Here is a 20,603-nt window from a genome sequence, read left to right as displayed (position 1 = left end):
GGAGGGCAATGGCATGATCTTGTCTCACTGCAACCTCTGCCTCCCAGGTTCAAGTAATTATCCTGCCTTAGCCTCCCAAGTACTGGGATTACAGGCATGTACCACCACGCCTGGCTAGTTTTGTATTTTTAGTAGAGACGGGGTTTCTCCATGTTGGTCAGGCTGGTCTTGAACTCCCGACTTCAGGTGATCCGCCTGCCTCGGCCTCCCAAAGTGCTGGGATTATAGGTGTGAGCCACCTCACCTGGCATATAATCCTCATTCTTGTACCCCATTTATAGTTTTGTTGGGAGGAACAGATGATAAGATTAAGCTAACTGATTATCAAGATAATTTCTGAGAATGAAAAGTGCCTAAAGGAAAATAAAACTGTGATGTGATGTGATACGAGGAGCTCCTTAAGACAGGTCAGTTGGGAAGGCTTCTCTGAGAAGGTGATATCTGAACTGAGTCCTGAATGGTGAGAGAAACTTGCCATTGGCAAAGCCCAAAAAGGAGAAAGCTTGCAGCAGACAAGTACAAAGGGCTTGAGGTAGGAATTACCTTCCAGGTATTTCAGGAAGATGAAGGAGGCCAGTGTGGCTAGAGCATGGTGGGAAGATAGGGCTTACTAAGACATAAACGTGGAGTTGGACAAGTCTGTGATCCAAAGAGTTCTGTAAGGCCTTGATTAGGAATTCAAGTCTTATTGTAAATGTAATGGGAAGACATTGGGACATTTTAAGCAGGTAGTGATCATGTTTTATATATTCCCAGAAGAACATACTATTGTGAGTAACAAGTCTGAAAGCAAAGAAGGCTATTTAGAGGATCCCTATAATCCTCCAGTAAGAGTGTGCTAAGATCTTAGCACAAGCTAAAGTTGTACAAGATGAAATGGAGAGAATTTAGTTTTGAGATTTATTTTGCTGGTAGAAAATAAAAATAGGATAGGATGTGACGACCAGATGTGGAAATAGGGGACCGGGAAAAATTAAGGATGGTGCCCAAATTTTTGGCTTAAACCATCATTCTTCAAGTTTGGGCATGCTGTTACTAGGGATGCTTGTTCTAGACAGCAATGATAACACCCACAGCAAACATTTATAAGGGTACGTTATTTGACAGGTACTATACTAAATGCCTTACTTACGTAACTATATTTAATCCTCAGCAAGCCTATAAAGTCAGTTCTGTTTTTTTGCCCATTTACACATGAGGAAACTGAGGAGCCGAATAATTAAATAACTTTCCAAAGACCACAAGGATTGTGCCAAAGTAGACATTAAAATATGGGCAGTCTGATTCTAAGGTTGATGTTTTCCAGCCCCTTACTCTATACCACTTCTCTGTGTAAGAGTAAAGACACTGTTTTCTAAAGCTGTTTTGGATATATTAGTGAAGCTAACGTTGACTTTTGAAATTCTCTATTTAGGTAACATTCATCTATTGCCCAAATTGCCCAAACAATTTTTGCCTCACTTTTATACTAGGTAGAAAAGAGCCTTCCTGCTTGGAAGGGCAGATCCAAATCCAAGATCAGGGGGCAGTTTCACAACCTCGTAATTTCACTTTCCTGTGCAGATCTTTAATCCATGGTGGGATAGAGCATTCATGAGATTGTCTACTGTTATTATGTGCAATTAAAAATAAAATACATTTTTAAAAAATGGATTGTACTGTGAATGAATGTATAGTCATTTACTATAAGCACAGCTTTTAGAACTCAATATTTAAGGGATTAATAAAGATAAAACTGTAACTATAGCATTAACCATGGTTTAACTGTACTAACTAAATTAGCTATAGTTAACTAATTATTAGCTATAATTAGCAAAATAATAGAGCATTAATAGTCATGTAATTATCTCCTAGATCTTCTAATCGGCTTGTGAGTGCTTTACATAACATTGTCTTATGTAATCTTTTCAAAACTGCAGAATCATGTAGTCTCAGATAGGTTACATAATGTGCTCTGGATTACAGCACCTAAGTGACAGAACCAGGATTTGAATTCATGTCTTACTTTGATTATGTTCTTCTGCTTTTAAACGTCATCACCTCTATAAGCAGTTGACATATATTGTTATCAGAAGAACAAATCCTGGACATGTCATTGAACCTGCAGTTGTAGAGTACTGTTACCAGAGAAACATGTCTTAGGCATGTCAATGAATCTGCAGTTGAAGTTTATTGTTACCAGAGGAACTTGTTCCAGGCATGCCAAATGTAAATGTTTGCTGTTTCAGGTGGTAGAATTGTATTAAATGCTCATGCATTGCCAATCCAAAATTGACCTTTTTTAAAATTTAAAACAATCCTTATTTTAAAACTTGAATTGTGAAATACTAGTGAGAAATTTCTAAGAAAAGTTTTGACCATCCTTAGGAAAAATAAAGGCTTAATTACTTGGCTTTTCCCCCTTGTTTTGCTTAGGATTTAATTGTGGACTATATAATCCATTCTACCTAGTTAAAACCTGGAATATACTTCAAAGTGCATTTGATGGCCTGCAGAACCTTTGGAAGGGCCGGAGGAGCAGACTGCAAGCTGAGCTTCCAGAACACTGCTAGCACTCAGAACTTAAGTCCACTGCAGTCTGTAAATTTGTTGCAGCCAGCACAGAAAGCTGTTACTGCTGCTGACTGCAGGGTATTGCTGCCCGAAGCACCAACTAAGCTAACAAAATGCATGCCCAGCAGCGAGCCTATCTTCTCAAGTATTTCCTCCCCGTATCAGTTCTTGCAATCATGCCTAATTGGCAGAACTGAAGTCCCAACTACAGCCCTAGCTAACTTAAAGAGTGTCTGAGAAATAGCTTTCCAGCCATGATTGTTTAGAGGGATATGCTATCAGAATGTTGGAATGGCGGTTGAAAGAGCCAATCAACAGTATTCTCCACAGTCAATATACTTAATTTTCCTTATCTTTTTTTTTTTTTTCATAGGTTATTGGGAAATAGAGGGTATTTGGTTATATGAGTAAGTTCTTTAGTGGTGATTTGTGAGATTTTGGGGCACCTGTCACCCGAGCAGTATACACTACACTCAATTTGTAGTCTTTTATCCCTCGCTCCCTCATTACTGTAAATCAAGAGCATCTAGTATGTAGCCCTTCAATCAAATATAGCCTTGTATACCTTTTAAGACATATTTGTTTTGTTTTCCTTAACAACATAGCACTCATGAAATAAATATTATGTTTCAGACTTTATAAGGTACATAATAATCACATAGAGGCTTATTAAAAGATGTGCTTTCCTGAGATGCACCCGCAGAAATTTGGATTCCCTCTGACATTCAGGAATCTGCATTTTAAGTAAACACACCAGATGATTACACTTCTATCTAAACACAGCACAGCTGACTCCCTTGGTTTCAGTTGGAACACCTTCAGTGAAAGAAGGAACATTTCAACAATGTATTCCATTCCACTAAAAGGGCAGTTGGTATGTCCAGCACACATTGCATAATTGGGAAAGCTCATTTGTGACCTTTGCCAATCAAGCTTGTCATCTGATGTGATGGAAAAAACAATCAAGATTGTGAACGTTCTTTGAGTTCATGCCTCTAGCTCCATTCATTTTGATGACATTTGGAAGCAGTTAAAGTAGAGTATAAAGATTTAGTTTATTCTAATGTAGTAAAAAATCCAGGTTGGGGAGAAAAAAAGAAAACTTTGTTGGAAATTTTCTGAGTTGCTTCCTCAGATTTTTATAATAATAATAATAATTATTATTATTAAAAGGTCCTGTGAAACTAAACTTGTCAGATTTTCATTAGTAGATCTGGAAATACATCAGAGCACATTAATTACATCCATAGGGGAAAAACCACAAAAGGTTCTAGGAAATTCAGGCATTCAGTCTCAGATTGGGCACTTGGGATTAGATGGCAACTGAAGCCTACGCTTATTTCACATCACTAAATTGTTAGGAGTTCAAAATATTTTAGAGATTTTAAATAATTATGTAATTCTTGATTTACATGAGATCTCACTTTTAGAGGCAAGTCACGTATTTGAAAGAGTACAAATTATGATTTAGGTTTCTGTAGCTGTTTTTTGAGAGCTACAACCCTCAGATTCTTATATATCAGGGTGGTTCAATTTTAAGAGCAGCCAGTTGGCATAAGAGTGAACAGTGCCAGTGTCCATGGAGTGCTGAAAATGCGAATTTCAGAACTTTCATGAATTTTTAAAATTATGTTTCTATACTTTGGCCAGTGTTGAGGGGTAGGTGTTTGTCTTATTTCTTTGAAAATATACACTTATTGCAAATCGTGGGCAGTAGATACATAAATCTAGCTAACTTAAAGAGCATCTGAGAAATGGAGTTTTTAGCTTTCCAGACATGATAGTTCAGAATTAAATTGGTACCCTTCGGTTTTCTAGACTAGCTCAGTCTGTTACACATCATTATCCTCATAGACATTAGAATTAGTCATTAGCTCGCATCTCCTTAAAATTAAGTGGATTATACTGTGTAGGGGATTTTTTTCTCCTCTGCTTTATACAACTGCTAAAGAGCTTTATTTATGAATAGCTAATTATCTACTTTTTAATCCATTGTTACTAATTAAATAGTCTATACTGCTGTCACAAATGCTTATTCTATGATGTACATCTTTATTAAAATTAGTAACAGTAAAAACCTGAACACTCAGGCCCTGTATTCTTGCCTGAAGTACCAATGTTTATTAGGGATTTTTACACAGGGTCAAAACTTCTGAGCTCACCTGGCTTTGTTAACCTCAGGTGAGTTGTTCCCTATTCCTAGGCCATTTAAAAAAGAGAAGTCCTTAGTTTATTATTTTAGTCGCACTTTTTCAGAGCTGTCTGTTCCCTTCTACCAAGACCAAAGTGAACTTTCTAGTCCTTTCAGCTATCACTCACTCTCTTCTTTTTTGGCAAACTGTAGTAAAATACCCTTGAAATTTCCTCATGCTCATTCACTCCTATAGTTCATCCACTGTGGTTGACTTTTAGTTCCATCCACTCCATGGCAACTGTCCTCATCAAGGTCAGCTCCATTAAGAACTCTTTAGTAACATCACATTGACATCTTTTAGTGCCTGTTTTATTCATTGTACTCTCCCTTTGGTTCCCTCCTCCCACTTGGCTGCAGCACCCCACAGTCAACTGATTTCCCTCTCATGTATTAGGCTTGTCATTCTCTCATCTCCTATACAGATGGTTCATGATAGAATGTCCTCCTTGTATAATAGTATTCGCTAAGGATTTTGGTGGTAACGCCCAGACTCCTGCTGCCACTTCTCTTCCTACATATCTGGATTAGCAAATAGCATCAGTTTTTACCCAGTCATCCAAACTGGAACCTGAAAGTCATTTGCACCTTTTCCCCTTTTGACCCCACCCTCTTTTCATTAGTCACTAAGATCTTCCTTTCTACTTCTCTATCCTGTTGAATGTGTTCATTTCTCCTCATTCTCACTGCCACTGCCCTAGTCGAGGCCAGTCGAGGCCCTCATGATCTCGACTTTGGATGACTTCAGTGACCTCCTAATGGCCTCATGTCCCCAGGCTTGTTGCCCTCCCTCCCCTAGTCCATCCTTCATTCTGATGCCTGATAAACCTTTTAGCAATAAATCAGATCTTGACGCTCCCCTGCTTAAAATCATTTCGAGTCTCCCCAGTGCTTTTAAAATAAAATCCAAATCAATTAACAAAATTAAGAAGACCTCTACTTATCTTTCTGGCCTTGTCTTTTTTTTTTTTTTTTTTTTTTTTGCTTGTTCTTTGAAACTAATTTTCCAATGGAGGAAAAAAACTGCAGAATTCTACAAACATGCCATGTTTTCCACACTTCTGTGGGCACCTGCTACTTCCTCTGTCAGGGGTCTTCTCCCTCACTGTCTTTGAGTTGGCTGCCACCTGATCACCTTTGGAGAAGCTTCTCTTCCCAGAAAATTTCTCTGAGCCTCTCCCTCAAATGTCCCCCTCCCCAAGTTACGTTTATCCATACTTGGGGCAGGGGCAGTTGAGGGAGGGGCTGGGCCTTTTCTCTCTGACTCCCACCACCATGCTGTGTTCTCCAGTGGCCTGAGCTTCCTGAGGCCAATGACCATAGTCTTTCTGTCCCTCGCTTATGTACTTATTAGATACTCCATACCTGTTTGTTAAATGAATTAGTGGCTCCTGGGATAATGTTACTAGAAGTCTGAAAGCATCCAATTTTGTTTTTATAAGAAGAAACAACTTATTGCTTTATTTTTTGGGTTTCTCCCCTCCCTCTAGCTATGAAAATTTTGGCTAAAGCTATAGCTAACCTGATTTACCTGCGCAACTTGTTTATTCAACCTATTAATAACTTGACATGTAGTTTCAATTAGAAACCAATTGAGTTAAATAGACCTATATGCCTTCTGCAACATGGCCTTTAAAAATAATATTTAGTAGTTCATTAAATATAAATGAAGTCAGTTCTATTATCTAACTGACCCAGTATTTTTCTTTTCAGCATAGATAGTGTAGGTCTTGGTTTATACCCAATCCAGGAATTTAATAGCCAAGTGGCCCTAAGGAAGTTACCTAATCTCTCTGACTTGTGTTTTGCTCACCTGCAGAATAAGGTAATAATATCTAACTGGTTGATGGGAGCATTATAGGAAATAACATCTGCAAACTGCTTGTCCTATGAAAGCTCTCGGTAGTCAATATGTTTTTAGTTATGTTCCCTTTAAGTAACATTTACACATAGGATGAGACTGATTATTAAAGGGTGATTTTCCCCCATTTTTCCCACACATCAAATACCCTGAAATCTTTAAATTACCCTATTACATTTCCTTATTACATCGCATTGTCTGCCTTTTTATATTAAGCAATTTCTTTCTAGGATGTTCAGTTTTTTGTTATAAGAGCATATTCATTATGTATTTTAATGATCAGCCATATTTTAAAACATTTTTATTTTACTTCTTCATAAAAGGCTTTATGGAAGGGAGGTTAGAAGAGTATCTTTACAAGATTTTAGCACCCACCAATTTGGACTCCAAGTTGGTCTGCGTTTGAATTAGTTACGCTGATAACATCTGCTTTAATGATAGCTGTTAAGTTTCAAAAACTAACAAACCTACTAACTGTTTCATTTGTCCCTTTGAGATTACTGAACAGTGCTTAGAGAAGAATTTTAGTCTGTGTAAGGTGATTAGGTGTTTTCCTTATAATGCTTAACGGTAAATTTTTAAGCAATTAAAAAGGTCTGAAAAAAGAAGTCATATAGAACTGAACAGTTATTCACCAAATGAGGATCCTGTTGTTGGTTTACATAGATTATTTTTAAGAAGACCTGAACTCAGGACTAATTACCATACCTGTATCTTGGTAACTTGCTTTCCTGTCTTTGGGTAGTTGAGCCAATTGGCTCTCTTCCAAAACACATTTGGGCTACAAGGGAACTGCCTGCTTCAATAGCTGGCATGTGAGATTTAAGAGAAGATGAATGTTGTTTTTGGCAGCAGCTGCTGTTTTGTTCAGGGTAGCTCTAATACCATTTCGTAGGTCTGTGCATAAAGAAAATGAGCTACGCAAACACTTGACTATCTTTTCGACTTTGTGAAGTCTATAATATGGACTCTGGCAATGTATATTTTAAAATCGCTTCTCATATTCATAGAGAAAAAAGGTTTTTTTTTTTTGGTTTTTTTTTTTTTTTGTATTTTATTTTTTTGTTTTTCCAAGTTTAGAAGCTTGGTATCTTCCGGTTTCTTGAACAGCATATGTTCTCCTGATTTTCTTAGGCTGTATGCATTTTAATGCCTACTGAAGGAAAAGAATCTTCAGTGTGACTTATGTGTTGCAACACATGTTCAGATTAAATCTATCGTCTGTTTCAGTGGGGTTTTGTAGCTCCCTTTCCTGGCATGTGGCCTTTTACTATAAGGAAAGCTCTGTGTTCAGGAGGGTTTGGTTATTGGGTGAATTGAATAGGCCACTGGAGTCTGCTGAGGTTGGTTCTCAATAAAAATGAAAATTAAGCAAGACCTTGCCTTTGAGGTCTTCAGTCTCATCTTCTTGTAGGTTCCTCCCAACCCCCTTCTTTAAAATACCTTTCTAGTACTATCTGCTACTGTTAAAACCTGCTCCTAGAAAAGGACCTGCCACATCTGTCACTGATGTTAGTATACATTTTAATCAGTATTACTTCCCTCTACCAGAACTGTTTCTACAGCATGTGTTGGTTTTAACAGTGCACACAGGTTTCTCATTATTTTATTTTATTTTATTTTATTTTTTCTAATCATGTAAATAATTTGAAGGCAACATTTAGCAATGAAAGGGTTATTGCAATTTTGTGTGTTGTGGGGAGTACATGGGAGACACTTTTGAGGCACGTTTAAAAAAAAAATTGAGAGCTATGAAAGGTTATCCCTAAATGAGAGTTATTGCACAATGAGCTTGACCTAGAGAGAAAAGTTGTACAATGATAAAACAAAGTATCCAAAGAAAAATCTCATATGCAGCTACAGAGAATGCTACAGAAAAAATAACCAGATGATTACCCAAACTGAAAAGATACATTTTAGAGCAGAAGTCACAAACGGGGACATTTTGCTTCAGGAGTATACCTCCATTAGGGTGTGTGTGAGCTTATGTGCACATGCCTACACTTTTAGGCAGCCTGTACCTTTGGAGTTTCCAGAAGTTGGAGGAAGAGGAAGAGAAAACAAAGATAAGTATTTTGTTGATATGTTGGAACACCTGATTTAATTGGAAGTCAATTGTCTATTAACTGAAGCTACTCTAAACAAAATTGAGAACTAAGAAATAAATCGAAAAAGGTGTGTGAGCTCAAAGTCAGTGTCAAAATATCCATGTGCTAAAGGTCACACTCTTTGTTCATGAAGATTTACTCTATAAAGTCTTTTCTGAGAGTGTTTTACTCAAACATTTTTGAAGCACTTGTCTCCCTGGTTTCCTAGCCAAAGCAAAGCCCACAAGGCACACAACAAATAATTGCACAGCACCCAGAATTTTAATAGTTTCTCATTTGATTCTCACTACTAGCTCAAGAGGTGGGTAAGGCAAAAATTATTTTTACTCTCATTTTATAGGCTGATAAATGGATGAGTGGAACTAGCTGACTTGTTTAAGTCACATGGTAAGGGACTGAGAGATTTTCTGGATCCATGTTCTGCCCATGGTTTCCAAAAGCATGTGTTTTTAAATTTTTTTTTCTTCTTGCCCTTAGAAACCTTTGTTTAAACAGAATCTTACTCAGAGGCATGAACAAATAAAACAGAAAAAGGGTGAGCTGCTCCGCTTAAAATAAAGGGTGGGGACCCAGACTTCTGGCAGAGGCAGTTCACTTTCCTCATCTGGAATAGCTTGACCATCACTACACTACATCATTCGTTCATTTATTCATTCCAAAAGTATTTCAATTGAGCTGTGTTTTATTTTTCTACTGCTGCTGTAACAAATCACCAAAAATTTAGTCACTGGCCAGGTGCACTGGCTCACACCTGTAATCCCAGCACTTTGGGATGCTGAAGCAGGTGGATTATCTGACGTCAGGAATTCAAGACCACCAGACTGGCCAACTTGGTGAAACCCCGTCTCTACCAAAATACAAAAACAAAAATAAACAATAAAAGTCCGGCCGTGGTGGCAGGCCCATGTAATCCTGGCTACTCAGGAGGCTGAGGCAGGAGAATCGCTTGAACCTGGGAGGCCAAGGTTGCAGTAAGCCGCAGTCACACCACTGTACTCAAGGCTGGGCAACACAGAGAGACTCCGTCTCAAAAACAAAAAGTTAGTGACTTAATAGAATACAAAGTTATTATATTATAATTTTGAAGATCAAATGTTCAAAATAGGGCTCACTCAAATCAAAGTATTAGTTGGACTGCGTTGCTTTCCAAAGGTTCTAGGGAAGAACCTATTTCATTATCTTTTCCAGCTTCTAGAAGCTGCCTACATTCCTTGACTCTTGGTCCCTTCCCTCTATTTTCAATGCCAGCAAGGATGTGTTGACTCCTTTTCATGTTACATTTCCCTGACCCTTCTTCCATCATTGCACCTCTCTCTGACCAGAACTGGAAAATAGTCTCCATTTTTAAGGACCATGGGGATTAGAATGGACCCAGAGAGTCTAGGATAGTCTCTTTATCTCTAGTTCTTAACCTAATCATGTCTGGAAAGTCCATTTTGCCATATGTGGTGATATAGTCACAAGTTTCAAGGATTAGGACATGGACATCTTTGGGGCCATTGTATTTCCTGCTGTAAGCTCCCATATGGGACATGTGTTGTGCTCATCATCAAGAGTACAGGAGACTAGAAATAGGCATGTTAGCAGTAAAAATATGTTGCAAGTAATGACCTGACAATCTGGGGAAAACAGAAAAACTAAGGAACAAACAAATGAAACCAAAAACAAATTTTAAAAAGTTATACAAACAAGTACAGTAGTTTGGGACCACTTGGAGAAGGAACGTTATACTACATAACTGAGATGCTTTGCGAGTCTTCCTTGTATTTGATAAATCTGAACTATCAAGGAAAAGCAACATTTAATATTTCAATTCACTGTGTAAGTAATCAAAATGTGTGAACAATATTAGAAAGACTTCTGTGTAGAATAATTAATGCTGAAAAATTTCTTTTTATATAAAGAAGTAAGTTCTGCATTTTACCTCTTCTGAGTATACTGATGGAGGTGTCATTATGCTTTGCAAAATTCTCAATATTTCTAATTTGATTACCCTTCTGTCCTAATAGTTATCTATGCCAGAATGAATTCTTTAATTTTATGAAACGTGGGTATTTTTAATGGTAGCAAAGTATATGCAAAATTAAATTACAATATGAATTTATTTATAATAGCTTTAAAATAAAGTAAGAAATAGAGGTTTTTCAGAGATATTTGAATGTTAATAAGATAACATAGAGATTTAATTTTAGCCTTGACCCCATAGATTTTTATAAAATGAGAAAAATCATATATTTGTAAGATATTTGAATTTAACTGATGCAAAAACCTTATGTTGAAAAATGATGAAATAATTTTTCAATTATGATAGCAGTCTGTGTAGACATATTTTAAGAAACTATCAAAGGACATATATTAAAAATTATGATGATTTGAATAATGTAGAATATTCAGCTGTGGCATGCAATATGGAACAGACATCTCTATATGCTTGATATTTGCAAAATTATTAAAGTTTTAGTGCCATTGCATCACAGTTTTCACAAATGATCTAACAGATTTTTGGGAGTTCTGGGACAATGTAGGGTAGCTAAAAGGACAGGAGTTAGAATTGGACAGACCTGGGCTTACTGATTTCATCACTCAGAAGTCACCAAACCTCTCTGTACCTTAACTCCTTCATCTTTAAAATTAGGATATATGAAAGTTAATTTTTTTTGTTATTAGATATCCAGGATGTTTGGTATATAGTAAATGTTCAATAACTTTTAGCTCTATTCATGGAATTGTTCCCAAGACACCGCCAGCATCTGCATTCTCATTCCAGCACTCTGCCTGATTGCACTGAACTATCTGTACTCCTATATAAAGCCACACTTTCTACTTGAGAACTAAGTCTCACCCCTTCTTTCCTGCTCACGGCTGTTGCCCAAGCAGTTCCCTCTCTTCCAACCTATATTGCCAATTGCTTCCTCTTACTGGATCATCCTCACAGGCATATACACATCCTGGTATTTTAACCTTCTTTCAAGTAAGACTTTCTTCACCCCCAGTTTCTTGCTAGCTACTACCCAATCTGGGTTTTATTTATTGATGTGTTTGTTTATCCAGTTGCTCTCCTTTGAAGGAAAACTGTTCAAAAGAGCTATTAAAACAAACAAACAAACAAACAAACAAAGAGCTATTTATACTGCTTCTGGTTAGTCTCATCTCTTGCTTTCTTAAACCCACCCTAGACTGGCTTTTTCCCATACCATTTGAATAAAACTGCTCTTGTTAATATCACCAATGACCTTCATGTTGCCAAACCAGTGGTCATTTCTCAGTCCTTGTCTTACTAGACCTATAACCAGCATTTGACATAGTTTGACATTATTTTCCTTTAAGTACTTTTAAAAAAACCTGACTTTCTTCCATGATCTTTCTGCTTTGCTCTGTTGGACTCTTTTATAATTCAAACTTTTCTGCCAGATCCCTTAAGGTTAGAGCACCACAGCATGCTCAGTCCTTTGTTCGTTTTTATACTTTTACTCACTCCCTTGGTGATCTCATCCACTCTTTTGCTTAACAACCCACTTATATATGGAAGGCTATCATATTTATATCTGCAGCCCAAACTTCCCTCCTAAGTCTAGATTTAAGTATCTTGACCTTGCATCATCACTGGAATATCTCAAAAACATCTTAAACTTAGCATACTCAAACTTAATTCTTGATATGCCCTCAAACCTTCTCTACCCCCAGCCTTCCCCATATCAGTTGATGGCAACACCATCTTTCCAATTAGTTGTTCAGACCAAAGTCCTCATAGTCGCCTTCGATGCTTTCTCTCAAATCATATTCTGTCAGTAAATTATCTGGATACAGCCTTCAGAATCTAACCATTTTCAGTCAGTGTACTATTATAACCCTTTCTTGATTGGATTACAGCAAAAACCTCCTAACTTGTCTGTTTCATATTCTACCTATTGTCACTCTAAAGTCTATTTTTATTACAGCAATTAGACTGATCTTATTTAATTAATGAATTTATTTTTATTCTGAAGTATGTTCATATTCCTCCTCTGCTCAAAATCTTGCAATTAATCCTATTTTATGCACAGTAAAAGTCAATGTCTGCAATGGCCTTCAATGCCCTACATGATCCGGCCTCTCTATTGTCTCACTGACATCATCATAATCTACTGCTCTCTAATTTACTCTTGCTATGTCTTAAATAACAGATGCTTAAATACACCTTAGAACCTTGGCACCAGCTCTCCTCTCTGTCTGCAGTACTCTTCCCACAGATGTCTGTGTGGATCACTGCCTTAGCTCTGTCCAATCTTTGGTGAAATTTTGTGTTCTCAATGAGACATTTATCACTATTACCCTGTTAAAAATTTCAAGCTGTTTCTGCACATACTGTAATCTTTGGAAAGAAAAGAGTGTGGTTAGTTTTGTGGCTCTTCTCTGGACTCAGATGCCTGGAGACTTGACCCTACCTATAAGCCTTCTTGCAACAAGAATTCAAGAAACTTTTAGGTGTACATCTATACTTCCTCTAAGAGAATCCAGCTGAAGTTACTAAGTAGCAGGCACTGATGTGTGCTTTATTACAAGCACATATTATGCACTGATATGTATTAATATTTTATTTTTGAGACCAGTACTGGTTGGGGTAGCTGTCCTAGAAGATGAGTAGAAGTTCATGCCACATCCCTAAAAAACTGCTCAACTAACAATGCATAAGTAGAAGGAATGGTCCTGCCTACCCAACATCACCTGCCATTGCCAAACATATTCTAAGTGTTCAGTGACTTTCTGATATTAGAGATGGCCTGGGAGCCTGTTCTGCAGGTGCTGTATGTGTTCTTTCATTACTTAACCTTGTTTAAAGCTCAATAGTACACTTACTGCTGGGCAAAACCTCCTATGACTCATGACTATGACTGTCAATCTGAACCCAAGATCACTGCTGTCAGTAAGGCAGGGTAGGCATTATGATCCCAATCCCTTTTACCTTGCTCTAATCTCTTTTTCCATAGCTTTCAACACCCTTTGACATACTGTATAACCTGGTTACTTATGTTTGTTGATTAAGCCTTATAAGGGCAGGATTTTTTTTTTTTTTTTTTTTTTTTTGTCTTTTTGTTCATTATAGGCCTAGTACCTAGAACAATGCCTGGTATACACCAGACGCTCAATAAATACTTGTTAGATGAATGAGTGAACAAATGTTTCTCTAGTGTTTATTCAATGCCAGGCTAAGGCATCGTGAAGACCAGTAACAGAATTTCTGCTGTTACATTTCTTTGAGCCAAGAATATGATTATGGTCCTTCCTAAGATTGGTCCATTACAGAGATCCTTAGAGAAAGTTCCCAAATCACATCAGAATAGAGGGCCTTAGAGAAATATATTTCAAGGGAGGTTATGTCTTAGCAATGACAATATAAAAGAAAGCTACGTTTAAAAAATTGTATTTACACATGTGAAGGAAAACTGTGTTGTTAGGGGAGAGTCTGCATGTAGGGGTTGTCTGTCCAAAAAGAGGAATCCTCAAACAGAAATGATTTATACAACTTAGTCTTCATTGTGGTCTAAGAAAGATGATACTATGAAGCATGTGATGTCACAGTGCTCAAAGTAGCCTTAAATAGAATTATGTAGGATTACTGCTAAAATAGACAATGTGGTAAGGGAATAACAGGGTTTTAATTTTGAAAACAAACTACTATATCCATATACTTAGCATTGTAGTTTTAGAAATTTCAGAATGATAATCATTTGCTCTAGTGTAATATCTAGTTAGTATGCAGCTATTAATTGAAAATAATAATCTTTCATTTTAAATATGGCTAGCTATGTAAATAGGGAAGATTTCTAGCCATGTGCCTCTGGACTCTTGCGTAATTTAAAGATTTTACAGAAGAATGGTAGCTCATAAAAGAATTCTCACATATTTTAAGATATCTTCATATCTACATGGTTTGTCATACAGTTTATTTTTCCTGGAACGCTCATCTTTTCTTTGTCAGCCCTTGCAAATCCTCCTTGTTCTCCTAAATCTGGCCTGAGTCACATTTTCTCTCTGGCTTTTCTTGGCACTGTCTTCCTGCAACTTGTTCTCCCCCTTAAGGTTAATTGATTAATTTCTTCCTTCTCTCTGTTCCCAAAGTGTTTATCACAAGATGTGGGTGTTTTTTATTTACCTGCCTCTGAGTTTCAAGGGCATCTTCATCATCTACGTCACCTTAGTGACTGGCACCGTTCCTGTCTCATAATATATATTCAACAAATGGTTATTGAATTTGAACATCAGAATATATTTTTACCTTGACCACTGATTCACCCAGCAAATATGTATTAAGGGTTTTTTATGTGCAAGGCACTGTGTTATGTGTTATGAAGATACTACAAAAATAAATCAGATGTACAAGTTCGTGAAATTTTAAATATAGTGTAATAAGGAAAAATAAGTCATGCATAAAAACAACTATAATACATGATAAAAAATGTTATTTTCAAGCTGATGTGTAGGATATATGTGTTAGAGAGAGAGAGAGAGAGAGAAGACAGATTACTGTCTACTAAGGTTCAGAATGCCTTCCTATTGGCTAAGGAACTATTTTCCTTAAGTGGCTAAAAAGCTGTGTTTCAAAATATTAATTCTTTTGATGTCTCACAAATTAAGTGAAATTCTGTCTTAGATCTTAAAATACGCATCTTTCTCACTTTAACTTAGTGTACTATATTGTAGATTATTAAACCAGTGCTCAGGGATTATGCTGCTAATTGCCAAGCAGTCTACATTTAAAGCAGAAATAGGTTTCCTTTGGTGCCATGAGGTATAAATTTTATGCATTCTCTAGTTTTAGAAGACACCCTAAGTGCTCAGTCTTTAACATGCTACTACAAGTTTATTCCTAATTGCCATGGGAAACTGGCTGCAGAAAGTTTTTGACAAAGGTTCACAATATTGTCATTGAGAGAATAATTCAAAACAGATTTTACCAAAAACTTTTTAAAACTTTGGTGAGCATAGCTTGAATGCGTAGCATTTCATTGCATTTTAGCCAATAACTTTAATATACATATTAAAGACAGATATTAATACATATATTAAGATTGGCCTTTTGTGCATCAAGGCATTAGATGTTAAAAGTTTTAATGGTTACAGATTTTAACTGATGATCACCAAGCAATTTTTCTGTTTTTATTTAGACTTGGATTCTCACTTGCATTTATCTTCAACTGTTCCTATTTAATCCTTTCGTCAAAACTGAAGGGGTCTGCGGGAATCGTGTGACTAATAATGTAAAAGACGTCACTAAATTGGTAAGTAAGGAATGCTTTACAGTGAATGTGGCTGTTTTTCCTGTGCTTGTTGATCAAAGGTTTAGATTTTTCTTGCCCCAACGTACTGTTTTCCTAAGGTTAGGAAAGGAATCACTGGGCTACTATAAAGGGTTTATAGAAAACAGGTAGGGAGATATTTAAGGTCATGCACACCACTGCAGTGACTTCTTTGCTGGTCTCCTTCTCCTTCATAGGCAGTGAAGGACCTTGGAGAGTTCACTGTGTGCTGATGGGCTTTTCCCAGCTTGTTCCCCATAATCTCTCCAGTGGATTCCCCAGTGTGTTCTATTTCCCCTTCACATGCCTTCCTACTCTTCTCTAAAAAGCCTAACGAAAGGAGATCTGAAATGGCTATTCCCCCTTTCTATCAGCATGAAGACCCTGTCACATGTCAATGGGTGTTTGCTCCTTCAGGGAACATAGAGAGGTGATTCATTGCCCACATGCTGAAGGGACTCATCTCCCTGGTTTGTCACATTGAACTCTTCCCTCAGCAAAAGCCATTGGCATTGCTGTCCTTAAGTCACTGCCAGCTCCATGCTATGCTTCTCCAGATGCTTTCTTTCAAGATGAAGACACAGTGAGGGCATAGCACATCTGGAATGCATCATTCCCAACCCTCACGATCTAGAGGAGATCTTACATGCTTGTTTGAACCATGTATGATTTCAGGATAAACAAAGTTTGAGAAGCAATTTTTAAATTTCCTGGTTATTTAAATACTGACTAGAGAATGGAAGTGATTTGAGAATAGGTAAGAAATGAGGGTTGTGATATGGCGAAAAGGATGAAAAGCTTATTTGATGAGATAACAGGATAAGGAGTAGAAGGGGCTCTATCTTCCCTCCTCTCGATATATATTTCCTGGTGTATATGTTTTATTTGGGGTTTATAATAGAACTTCAAAACAGAAGTTTAAGGCCACGGTTGAAGTCTTGCTAGCTTAGCCTCAATACAGAATTAGAAACACACAGACACAATTTATACAAATTCCTTAGGACTCAGAGAGTTCATGTTTAAAAGCATTCTTCTGTGTAGCAGCAGCAGATGTATCAATATGTCTTACTTGAGGGAACTGTGAGCAAAGTCATGCAAGAGTTGCCTGCTGTATACCCCGATAGATATGTGTATAGGGATGAGGGTGAGAGGGGAGTATTTTTAAAATCATACTGTTTAAAAACAGACCATGGTTTTTTCCCTGAGTTGCTTGTTAGTTTGTGATACAAGAAACAATACTAAAAGGACAGTATGTGTTTAAAATCTAAATTTTGTGCATATTAGTGGAAGGTGTTCATTAAATGTTTGCTGGATGAGTGAAGAAGAAATGATGTGCCTTACTTCAGTGAGCATCACTATCACCTGTTATGCTGATTAAAATGAGAGGTGCCTGGGTCCACACTGAGAAACTGCTTTGATAAGTCTGAGGAAAGGGTCCAAATATCTATATTTTTAACAAATTTCTGAAAGGAGGTTTAAGAGCCATTGCTCTAGATGGTCTCTTCTGTCAAAGTTTAGAAGCCAAAATGTCTTGACTCTTTTTTAATCTCAATTCCTAATATGACTAGTTATCACTTGTGTTGTATAGATTTATAAGGATGCCAGATTAATACAAATCTTCAAAATTTGTTTAAAGTAGGTCACTACTTTAGAACCAGCAAATCACAGTCTCTTAGGGACTTATTTAAGGTTCAATTCTAAGGGCATCACTGCAGAAATACTGAATCTCAACTTGTGGAGATGGGGTGTAAGAACCCTAATGTTTCCAGTTAGCACCTACATAAAAGTTATTTATGTAGAAGTATCAAGACTGCTTAGGCCATATTGCTTATTGTGTGTCTTTTAATGTCTGAAAAGAAGTGGGGTGTTTCTGTCCTAACTTATTAATGTCATTTATTCTAACAGCAACATGAGTGACTGTTGAGATTTATGGATGTAGATAATCACGGCCTTTCTCTAAAGAATGGTGGGGCAGAGCATCTTGATGGATGTCAGGAATACTGGGTTGTTTTAATACCAGCTCCACTATTGCCTGGGTGTGGCCTTGGACAAATCACTGAGTCTGTCCGGCATTCAATTTCCTGATTTTTCAAATAAGGAACATGGACGTGATCAATAGTTCTTAATCTAGGACTGATGAACTTCAAATGCTTACACATGAAGCTCAGAATTGTGCTGCCTTCATATGCCTTATGTTCATTTCTGAGGATAGTGTGTAGCTTACATCACTTCTCCGAGAAATCTGTGACCCCAAAGAGGGTAAGAACTACTACAGCAGAGAAATTTGGAGACCCTTTTTAGCTTTGAAATTATTTTATTCCATAATGATATTTTTTCAGGTTGCACCTCTTGGAATTACTCAATAATGGCTGGACTAAAGGAGGTTATATAGGATGAGAGGAATTTGCTTTGCAGACATAATCTGCTACATTTTATGTGAGGGAAAAGAAAGTGGCTTGACAGTACGTTTTTGCCTGTGCTCACAGTTACTCCTTCAATGGAAATCATTCCTTTGCAGCCGCTACCAGTTCCGTCTTTGCATTACGTGGCAACTTACACTGTGCCCACACATTTTATGTTTATTTGCTTGAGGTGACTCTCATGTCACAGAAGCACATGATTTATGACTTTAGTGTCAATTTTTTAAAAAAATATCTTCTTGAACACTTTGTACTGCCCCTACAGTCCCCATGGTTTTCATTCGAAATGCTTCTGGCATGTTTACTAAGCATAATAGTTGATCTATTTACAGAACGTTTTGCTTTGCTTCTAAAAAATGTTGCAAGACTTGTTTTAAATGGCAAACTCAGACTTACCTAAAGAAAGGGTCAAGTAATCTGGGAAGAGGATGAATCAAGCTTTTATAACTTGTATCTATGGGACAGTTAAGTTGCAGCATTTAGTAGTTGTAAGTGTTCATATAAGAAGGTAATCCAAATATTGAAAGAGTTCAAATTAGTTTTCTCTGTGTCTTCTCCCTGCTCTTCTCTGTGGTGATGTTGTTTCTTCGTTTGAGGCAATTTAACGCAATATGATTTTGTTGATAAAGAGAACAAAGTTTTTGTCTTTAACTTTCTATTGGGTAATGACGTGTCTTCCTCAAAATGTTTTTTAAGGTCTCATCCCCATCTTGTAAAGGTGAAATTACTCTGTCTTTTCAAGGTCAGTCTAAAAATTAGTAAGATAGGATTGGAACAAAGGAATCTATTGTTTCCCTGGTCTTGTGGTAGGCACTTATTTCAAGTTGGCTATATTTATACATGATTCATGGAGATTAACATAATGAGAGATAATAAAAAATATCCTCATGTAACAACTTTTCACATTTTAAATAGACAATTTTGATTAATTCTGATAGTTTTTCCTCTTCAAATATTATGTTCCTCAAGTAGAATTACCACTGCATTAAAGTGAAGAACTGGAGTCTCTGAATATTCCCATTTCTGGATGAATTCTAGGCTTTTCTTCAAATGACCCATGTATATCATTTATTTAAAAGTGAAGGTTTCCCATAATTTTGTTTGACCTTTGAAAAACAATAGTTTGAAAAAGAAGTAATTTTTAAATTTTATTTTATTAGGTTGCAATATTTAGCATTTCAATTTCTGCTCCTGTGATCAGTAGAAAATTTTCTCTATTTAAAACTAAATTTAAGACTTTTTGTATTTTTAAAAAAGGACCATTAGAAATAATATTTATTAAAATTCTCTAGATTGCTATATTATTTATCAAGTGTATCGATCTTACTGTTAGGAAAGCATTGTTCTTCCTTTATACAATAAGCTACTTGGATATGTCTTCTGCTCCTTGAATTTTATTTTTTTTTCTTTTGTAGAGATGTGGGTCTCATTATGTTGCCCAGGCTGATCTCAAACTCCTGGCCTCACGCGACCCTCCCGCCTCTGCCTCCTAAAGTTCTAGGATTGCAGGTGTAAGCCACTGTGCACAGACTGCTCCTTGGATTTTTAAAGCAATAGTTATGAGTACCTAGACCCCCTACAGAAACACTTTGTATGGATTGTCTACTTAGTTTTCATAACCTTATGAGTTCCCTATTTTTAACCCCAATATACTGGTTAGGAAGCTGAGATCTAGTGATATTTAGTAACCTGATCATCATCACTTGGGAAATAGCTGAGTAGAGCTTTGACCCCATAACTACCTACCTTTGAAGCACAGTAATGCAGTTCATAATTTATAATGCTTTCTCAGTAGTTTAAGATGTAATTTTCAACTAGTTTATGAATTATCATTATAACCTACTGAATTTTATTTCCTGAATGATAGTAACTTTATCTTATTGTGATTAAGAAGCTATCATATTGTAGAAGCTCAGTTAGTATTATTTAATTGGAATCATTGTCATAAAGTATGTCTATGAAATACACTCTCTAAATATTGTCATTTTTAATCTTTTCTATTTGAAAGGAAAAAATGGTTATCTTTATTTAGATACTCTTTACTAACGAAAGATGACCTTGAAAAGAATCCTGAAGTTGTCATCTTAATTTTTTTTTTTTTTTTTTTTTTTTTTTTTTTTTTGTGGGTTACTACCAATTCTTGTGTATAAGGATGATATAAAGTTGAATCACTGGCGCCCCAAAATCATTGGC

At 36.6% G+C, this 20,603-nt stretch overlaps 1 protein-coding gene across 5 annotated transcripts in view; it reads left to right on the top strand.

Moving 5' to 3' along the window:
• KITLG (KIT ligand) overlaps positions 1 to 20,603 on the top strand; it is an 84,928-nt gene that overhangs the window by 18,437 nt on the left and 45,888 nt on the right. For all 5 annotated transcript variants that reach the window (XM_032297208.1, XM_032297201.1, XM_032297195.1 and 2 more), the window contains one exon: positions 15,859 to 15,972. In XM_032297208.1, coding sequence (XP_032153099.1) covers positions 15,859 to 15,972 — 114 coding nt within the window. The remainder of the gene's footprint in view (positions 1 to 15,858; positions 15,973 to 20,603) is intronic.

Source organism: Sapajus apella, unplaced genomic scaffold, assembly GCF_009761245.1.
Source record: "Sapajus apella isolate SASKATOON/1434 unplaced genomic scaffold, GSC_monkey_1.0 scaffold2, whole genome shotgun sequence".
NCBI classification, from domain to species: Eukaryota; Metazoa; Chordata; class Mammalia; order Primates; family Cebidae; genus Sapajus; species Sapajus apella.
The sequence above is the reverse complement of the archived record's forward strand: the minus strand, read 5'-3'. Positions and strand labels throughout refer to the sequence as shown.